Here is a 9,766-nt window from a genome sequence, read left to right on the forward strand (position 1 = left end):
AGGAAATTTGAAACTCACCTTAAGATTCCAAATTTAAATCCTGAGAAATACATTCAAAATTCCTTAATTGAAAATCTTAGATCTGTCTCTACTTACGTACCCTGGTTACATGAATCCGACTTGTAAATTAGGTTGGATATTCACTACGTACATCATTACTTATGTATAATTGTCGGGCAAACCTTCACATTTTATTTTTACTATATGTAGAATTTTAATTTCATTTTCTTTTCATCTGTAAAATGAAATTAAAATAGCATTAATGTTTAGACCATTACTTGTACTGTTGTACACTCTTGTTTCAACAAAGCATGTGCATTTAATGTTTATAGTGCATCACGTTATATATTTATTTTGATAAAAATATCTACTTCTCTTAGTAACAAGTAAATCAATTTGAAGCTAAGGACCAATCCTGTTACAATTGATTCTTCTAATAACCAGACAGATTTGTTTCCCTTATTAAATTTTCTAATGGTACTGTACATAAGAACTTATTTTGAAATATAAAAAATATGAATGTACTTGGTATAGTTAATACAATTCTTTAATTGCCAAAAAAATGAGTGAAAAAATTGGTCTAGTAATAACTTCGGGAAAAGGGGAGTGTCCTCACCGGACCAGGTCGATTCTTTACCCAAAATATACATGTGTTCACAAAGTCGTAAAATCATGTGTGGGGGTTCAGAGGCGAAGCTCGGTGGGGTTCGTGGGTTCGGATAAACCCAATAGCTTTTCCGTAGACTCTGTATTCGTACTAAAAAATTTAATAAATATATATGTATATTAATTTGTAAACCCCTAACAAAATTGATGAACACTGTTCTAAAGGAAATTTAAAAGGGAAAATTGTATATAATAGCAAACTATTAATTCAAATTAAATGCTATAAATATACTTTGATTTAATTGTACCCTATAGCAAACTATTGCTTATTTCGCCACTCTCCCTGGTGGAATCTCGCTCGCCACTCTCGTTTGGTGGCAGTCTCGCTCGCCTCTCTCACTTTATACAAAAACGCAAATGTATAAAATGTGTGAAAATTGTATATATACATATATTTTCGTTCCCCTCTCTCCCCTCTCCCAGATCTCGCTCACTCACTCGCCTCTCTCACTTTATACAAAAACGCAAATGTATAAAATGCGTGAAAATTGTATATATACATATATTTTCGTTCCCCTCTCTCCCCTCTCCCAGATCTCGCTCACTCACTCGCCTCTCTCACTTTATACAAAAACGCAAATGTATAAAATGCGTGAAAATTGTATATATACATATATTTTCGTTCCCCTCTCTCCCCTCTCCCAGATCTCGCTCTCTCACTCGCCTCTCTCACTTTATACAAAAAAATGCAAATTGTATAAAATGCGTTTGTGTTTGTATAAACGAGAGAAAATTGTATATATACATATATTTTCGTTCCCCTCTCCCAAATCTCGCTCGCCACTCTCCCAAATCTCGCTCGCTCACTCGCCTCTCTCACTTTATACAATTGATCTTTTTGTATATGTATACCAAAGACCTCAAACTCTTTATCCTGACTCCACCTCTGTGGGGTTGACGTGTGCCTAGTGCCGAAAGGTTAAGGATATTAGTAGCCTGATCCAGCTAAATTTTCTGGGCTTTTTCATGGGCCTCCAGAGTAAACACGTATCAAAGTCCAAGCCCAACTATGGATAGGTGTTATATTGGGCCTGGTTGCTGTAAAAGCAGGCCTATGACTAGGTGGTTGAATATGGGCTAAGAGAACAAGGACAAACTTTCTTTTTGGGGAAATTACAGAAATCACATACTTTTAAGGCAAAATTACAATTTATCCCTTAAAAGTTTATAATTACAAAAATCCTCAAACGGATACAATAATATAAGTGTTGATACATTAATCTGATGCGCAAGATACATTAATCGTTAGGTAAGATATATTACATTTTCTATATGATACACTAATCTGATGTACATTTTATACATGATACACTAATTTGATGCGCGAGATACACTAATCTGATGCGCTGATACATTAATTTGATGCGCGAGATACACTAATTTGATGCGTGAAAATGAGGGATTTTAGAAATTTGTAAAACTTACAGGGGATAATGATAATAATTAAACTAAAAGGTGGGATTTATTTCTTTTTTTGCAAGTGTAGTCATTCCAAATTAACTTGAGGCACAAGATAGAGTGTTTAAAGTTTACCTTACTTTCACATAATTTGAAAGCAAGAAGCTTCAAGGCATTTTTGCATTAAGTTCAGATAATAAATGACTGTGTTGAGAATATAATTAACTAATTAAAGTATATTCTCATTAATAACTTAAGTTTTTAGATGAGTAGTCACACACTTCAACATTATATCAGCCGAAGCAGAGGTCCTTTGATTGGAATCTCATCGCCATCTAAATTAAAAAGAAAATTAGTTTTAATATTTTAAACTTTTAGATGAAATGGTCACACATTTCAACAAACTTCAACATATTTATCTGGAAAGTTGACTAGTCAATCAATTTTTTGAAATTTGGCTTTCAAGGAAAATTTGAGTTTTTGAAGTTTGGGTTGTGTTGATTCAATTTTGACAATACGTAAGTGGCAATGGATACAATTTATTTCTTAAACAGGAAAGGGTTTTATTTTCCCTTATACTTTTAGAAAATGGTTATATTTATCATTTGTCATACTATTTTATATATATATTTACCTTTGTCATCCAACTTGTCTGTAAAGTATTATGTCACAATTTTTATTATCTTATGAGACGCTTACATAACTCCTATATAAATATATTTTTAATATAATTAAAATCTTACTTCATATTTAATATTTTACCGCTCCACTTATAAAATCCATCCAATTTTGAGAATCCGTTAACCCAACTTCAGTGCTTATCCTCTTGTATCACTTTACCCATCAAAAACATGCTAGAAATGAAACAAGTGGAATTTATTTACCAATAATATGATGTGAAATGTCATTGCTAGCCATTAACATGCCAAATGTTATAAATAATTGACAATAATATGAGACAGAGAGAGTATTATTACTTTATTTGATTTGAATGGAGTGAATATGATATGTAATTTGAGTATAATAAACTTATCCAATATTTAAGCATCTGACACTACTTTATTTTGAAAGGAAAAAAGAAAAAGAAAAGGAGGTGTGTGGGCAACAGTAGAGCCGCCCCGTCCCCCCTTTCCTTTACTGAATGCAAATGGCAGTCTTTTAATGGCACTGTCACATGACACGTTGCCACTAAACACGCTATTCTCTCATTTAACCCCCACCGCCCTTGGCAGGTAACATGTCAAATTAACAAAAATAAAATATTCAACTATACAAATTTAAAATTTCATACTCCCTTCTTTGGTTTTTACTTTTCACGTTTTGCTTTTAAAATTTATCAATTTATAAAATTAATACATAAATAATAATATTCTTTATATTTTATTTTTAAGAGTTATTAGCATTAAAAGTATTAATTTAATCAAAAAACTAAGTAATTTATTCAAATCTATGAGCCAACAAGCAGAGGCAGAGCTAAATAGGCGTTCATGCTTTTTCGTAGAACATGTATTTGTATTAGATAGTTTTATATATATATTAACTTGTGAACCCTCTAAAGAAATTAATTGGCAGCACAAAGACGGAATCAGGATTAAGAGTTAGGAATTCTAAATTTTCAAGTTAGGAGGAGGGTTCGAATTCACAACCCAAGCGTGAAAAGTATTTATGTTAATACACATATATTAAGGAAAAACTACTTAACTATACATAAATTACTACTTAATCAGATACACTAATTCCTTAAATATGATATTTCATAATTATCTTACATTTAAACTCCTTAATTAATGGTCCATTAACAATTCAAATCCCCCCACCCCCTCAAAAGTCCACCAACCCTCTTTCTTTCTGCCTCTTTCTTCCATCTGCCGTTGCCCCCCACCACCACTTTTTCTCCTTCTTCATTTCATCTGCCGTTGCCCCCACCCAGCGCTCTTTCTTCCTTTTATCCTCTTAATACATATTTTCATGTTCAAATTAGCATTATACATATAGGTTTGTTTCTATTGTTTTATTATTTTCATTTATCTTGGTTTTGTATCTAAGTTAAAGTTCATAGTGCTCTGTAATTCAATTTTAAATAGTTTTACAAATTAAGTTTTATATCTTTAAATTTTATTGTCTCTCAAACACTTTTATGACTGACCATTCTGAAAATCGGATAATTCTTGTTAAAGGTACTACATATTAAGAATATTATACTAAATTAAACAACTTTTATTTATTTATTTTCACTCATGAATTTCTCAGAGACTAACTCTTCATCCGCCAACATTCAAACCGAGAATAGATCTAAATATAGGAACGGCCTAATCAAAATGGAAGAATTTCGCCAAGCTTTAATTAACAGAATAAATACATCATTAGATACACATCGAGTGCAACAATGTTGAATACATATCAAGTGTGTATATATCTAGTTAAGACTTCATGTATCTGAGTTAAAAATATATGTATCTATGAGAAATAATTTCAAATGCTAAAATAAAGGGAATTTTTTTGAAATATTTTACTTTTTTCGGATTAATGATAAGACAAATATTACACACTCATGATTTATTCCTAAATTTGTGTGTTTCAATTACATTCCATATTTAGATACACATAATTATATGTATATGCTTACTATGTATCCGAGATACATGTTTTTGAATATAATATATGAAACTGATACTTGATACATCAAATTAATACTAGATACATGTAAAAGATATATAAAATTAAAATTAGATCATATAAACAGATACATGAAATTAATATTAGGTCATATAAATAGATACATTAAGTTAATACTAGACACATATAATAAATACACAAAATTAATACTAGATACTTCTATGATACATATGAATGTACTTATATGATACTCATGTATCTAAATGTTTAATTTGTTGGATACATCATATATTGATAATAGATACATCAAATTAATGAATTTATTATTTTAAAAGTAATAAAATGAAATTAATCAAGTTAATGACCAAGATATACATATTTTTTCTTTTATTAATAATATTAATGAATTTATTATTTCAAAGAATAATAAAATAAAATTAATTAAACATATATACACTCCTTGATTTCCGCCTTATATTAAGAGATTTGATTAATTTAAATTTATAGAATTAATTGTCCATGTATTTTGCAAATCCTCAATTACTCCTCTAATTAAGGAAATTAATTACAATCAATTAATTTAAATAGATAAAATATGTATCTCGATTTTAAAATTTGATAAATACATGTATCTCGTGAATTCAAACTCACCTATCATAATCATGAAATATGATAAAGAAAGTAATATTTAAAACTATCGAGAAAGCTATTGATTCATCCGAACCAAGCCTAGGAAACTGCCTTTAACTCTTCGGCTCTGGTGTAGGACCCACGTGCGGCGTCCATTTATGCTGAAAACCAAAGGTGGCGAGGCGGCGATTAATCTCGATTGTGCCGACACGTCGCCGTTATGCCCCACGCCTCCCACGTGCTCTCTTGTGCCTCTTTTTGTCCCTACCCCCATTTCCTTTCTCACACGCACATGAACGCGCGTGCTGTCACACACTTTATATATTCGAGATTTAATAAAAAAAAAAGTTTCTAGAAATTGCTAGAGTTAAAAAGAAATTTCAGATGGGGCAAAAATATCCTCTCTTCATAAACAAAAAATTATTATTTTTTCAGCCCAAAATATTTGAAATAAAATATAATCTTTTAGTTAAATTATAATGAGAAAAGATCGCAATCATATTTCTAGTATTGTTTTTAAATATTTAATTTCTATTATAATTAAACTTTACAAATTAATTTAAATAATTTTTTGAAAAATTAAAATATAAGACGTAAAAATTACTAGTGGTTGACGAGTTATCCTTCAAGAACTTCGAATTTTGCAAAAAGCATCTTTTAGCCGACCGAATATGGTTGGATTCTAATTAGGTAGAATTAAAAAGGAGAAATGAATCTAAAATTCAAATTTAAAATTTATTGTTTTTTTTATAGCATATCAAGAATATATTTACCCTAAATTTGGAAAAATCCTTTTGGCCAGAAAATTTGATCAAAATGGTATTTTACCTATGTTATTTTTATCTTTTTGAACATTTTTACACTCTTAACTTTAATACATTTTAATTAAAAATGAAAAAAAGATCAATTTATTTTAAAATAAAAAAGATATAATAAATTTTCAAAAAAAATTTGGCCAAATTTTCTGGCCATTTAGCAACCCTTTAAACTTTACTCGCATCCCACAATATATAATTAGAGTTAATATGGCCATCGTTAAAACTCATGGACTTAATACTTGGAGAATCATTGTGTCATTATCATCCTTTTGTGTTTTATGGATACAACACCTACATGTTTCTCTTTATGTGTTTGTCCAAACGATTGGATGACAAAATAAATAGTTTGTCAAATTAATATAATATTTAATGTATGATTTTATTTGCACGTTAACACATATTTCTCAATAAAATTAAAGAAAAACCCACAAAAGAAAAAGGAAAGAAATACTATTAGCTACTTATAAGAGTAATATTAGCTATGGGGCATTATAATTTTCTTGGTTAAGGTCAGATAAAGAGAGTAATAATTTCACGTCGTTAAGTTTATTATATCAATTTCATTTAAATTAATAAAATTTGAGACATAATGAGGAAATAATAATAATATTCAAGATAATGATTTTGACAAAGAGTTCACAAAAGATAATACTTTTTTTTTATCTCAAATTATATAATAACGTTCTAGTAAGTATGAAGTTTTTGAAAAGATTTGTTTTTTTAAAATTTATAATTTAAAATAAGTCATAAATTATTATATTACAAAATAAAATAAAAATTTAATATTAACTATAAGAGTCGGGCTAATATTTTAAAAAAATAATCAATTAATATGAAACGAAAGAGACAGATAAAATAACGCCAATGAATGTTTCCTCACCAACCATTTTTCTTTACTGTCCAGCTAGTTAGCTCCTGATGGCCGCCGCATGGCGCACCCATATAATAAGATGAAAAAGAAAAGGATTTTTTTTTATGTATTGCAGAAATTCCGGCGGCGAAGGATGTGGGGCCGAAGCGACAGAGTTACAAAGTCTAAGAAGGTGGGACCTATAATCCCGCTGTCTCCTGCTTCTTACCAAGTAATTATCCGCTCCCCCCACCAAATGATTCTCTTTCTTTTTATTTTTAAATAAAAAAATGAAAAAGATGGACGGCAGGCACAAATAGTACACGTGCCGTCCAACTTTAACACGACATGTACCCTTCCCACACGGAATTCCCAAATTCATATTCGGATAGGGACTCTCTGCCCCGTCGGTCATTTATTATAACTAATTCATTAATTATTAGTCACTTTTAACAATATTTATTTTTAAGAAAAATGGTAAATGGTCATAATTCTGGTAAAAAAGATTTTTTCCTATTTTTAAATCAACTTTCTTTCCTAAATTTATTTATTTTCTAGAGATCCAACTTCTATTCGGACTGATTTTTTAAGATACACAATTAGTTGTAAATTTTACTTTTCTTTCTTGCTGGTAGATTTGACACGTGTTACAACGGCGCTTTCAAATCTACTCTTGAACATTAACATATCTTAACAAAAAAAAAAGGAACTATTTTTTCCATTTAAATTTTTTCTCAGTGTTACAGCTGGCCAAACACCACCTAAAAAAGAATCACATTTACTTTGACATTGCAACCAAAAAACAATGTATCTAGATCTGAGTAGAATTATTTTTCCAATTTTACTCTGTTACAAAACAGTAGTAGATTACGACTCTTTGATTTTATTCTAGATTTGGAATCGATTTGGCCGGCAATTAGAAATCTTTTGAGAAATGAGAGAAATTGTTTAAAGAGGATCTTATCCATCATTATTTGGCTTCAATTTAATAAATAATTAATTAATAAAAAAATCTCAGAACTTTGAAAAAATGAACTTCAATATTACTAACTCATAACAATACGTTGCAGCATCTAAGAGAAAAATAAACTTAAAAGATGAACAAAGCGGATAAGAGAAGTTAGCCTATAGATTCAAGCGACCAGCACGAATAGAGGAAGAAGAAAACATGGATTTTCTCATTAATAAAAAAGGAATTAAGAGTTACAATTGGTAGAAAAAGCAACAGAAACCTCATAACAACACCGTTTCAACTGCCAAAAAAAAGGAACAGTTCTTTTAAACTTATATACAAAAATCAGCCATTAGTTCTGTCACTCTCTTTCACAAAATTAGGTTATCGTCGTCATCAAATTAAACTTCCATGGGTGGCGCAAGGTTAAGATCAAGATCAAGTCCTTTTTTCCTGTAACGATTCTCTTCCACAACGGAAGACGAATCCGACACAGTAGAAACAACTCCGGCACCGACACCGGCGAACTCCATCGGCGCCGGCACAACCTGGTACGGCCTACTAACAACTCCCGGTCTCCACATAGAATCAAACAACAAAACCGGCTGACCGTTCGGCAGTACCGCCACCGTCGGCTGCTGATGGAAAATCGGGTAGCCGACACCTCCACGTCCACCTTCAGCAACGGCACCAAGACGGCGCGTGAGATCCAACTCTAGAGGCGCGTGTGGCGTATGAGGCGCGTGAACAACAGTTTCTCCGCTAGATGACTCGACGGTGCTGCTTCCACAAGGGCTCTGATTATTACTATTATTATTATTAATCTCCGCCGGAAAGGGGAAATTCGTCTTAGCTTTAGGTCCACGAAACTCTCTAGCGGCGGTATCGTAAGCCTTCGCCGCTTCCTCCGCCGTATCAAAAGTACCCAACCAGACCCGACTCTTCTTACCCGGGTCACGAATCTCAGCAGCGTAACGACCCCATGGCCTCTTCCTTACACCTCTGTAATGAACCTCCTTAACTCCATTACTCACCTTCACATTACCTCCTTTCACAGCTTTATCTTTCACAGCCATATTTTTGTGTTTTTGTTTGTGTGTTAAAAATATGAATGAAGAGTATGCGGTTTATATAATGGAAGAAAGAGCATAGATGATAAAAAAGAAGTGGGGCGCGGTCAACGAGGGATTTGACTGGAAGGCGCCGCCCAAGCAGGGTATGTAGAGTGTGTGTAATAATTGAGAAATGGAGAGTGTTACGTGGCACGCGGGCGTTTACGTAGACAAAAGAGGTTTAGAGATGTTGATTGCCCGGCCCTGCCGGCTTTAGATTTCTTAATATTTTTTTAATTTAGACGGCCGTTTTATTAGGAGGAGTGAGGTTTGTTTGTTGTTGTTGTGGTGTGGTGTGGTGTGGTACTCTTTGTTTATTTTCTACGCCACGCCTGTCATGGACACGTGTAACCTACTGTTTTGTAATACTACTTGCGTTATTTTGTACCCTAAGATTTATTTACATTTTCCTTAAAAAATACAATAAGATAAAATGAATCACACACAAATTTTATTCCTAATTTGAGAAAAAGGGTTGGATATGAAAATGTGTTCATTCACTCTTTTCCTAACTAATTTGTAGAATTATATATTGTTGTTGTTTTTTACCTCTTCATGTTTTAGTATGATTTTTTCAGTGCAACTTTTTCTATTTAATGTGTTTTCATCCAAATTAAAAAAAGTCTCTCAGATAGGTATAAATCATCAATTTTATTTGTGAAATTGTTGAGAATTTCATTAATTAATAAAAAAATGTGCTTTGTTTAACAACTTAAGTTTTAAA

General features: G+C 31.6%; 1 protein-coding gene across 1 annotated transcript; it reads right to left on the bottom strand.

Annotated features, from left to right (window-relative positions):
* Positions 1-8,309: 8,309 nt before the first annotated feature.
* LOC102605299 (ethylene-responsive transcription factor 4-like) lies at positions 8,310-9,006 on the bottom strand. Its single transcript, NM_001318699.1, is given in 2 exon segments — positions 8,310-8,480; positions 8,482-9,006. Coding segments are annotated over 2 exon segments (696 nt in total).
* Between the last annotated feature and the right edge of the window lie 760 nt (positions 9,007-9,766).

This window comes from Solanum tuberosum, unplaced genomic scaffold (assembly GCF_000226075.1).
Source record: "Solanum tuberosum cultivar DM 1-3 516 R44 unplaced genomic scaffold, SolTub_3.0 contig00001, whole genome shotgun sequence".
Taxonomy (NCBI): Eukaryota; Viridiplantae; Streptophyta; class Magnoliopsida; order Solanales; family Solanaceae; genus Solanum; species Solanum tuberosum.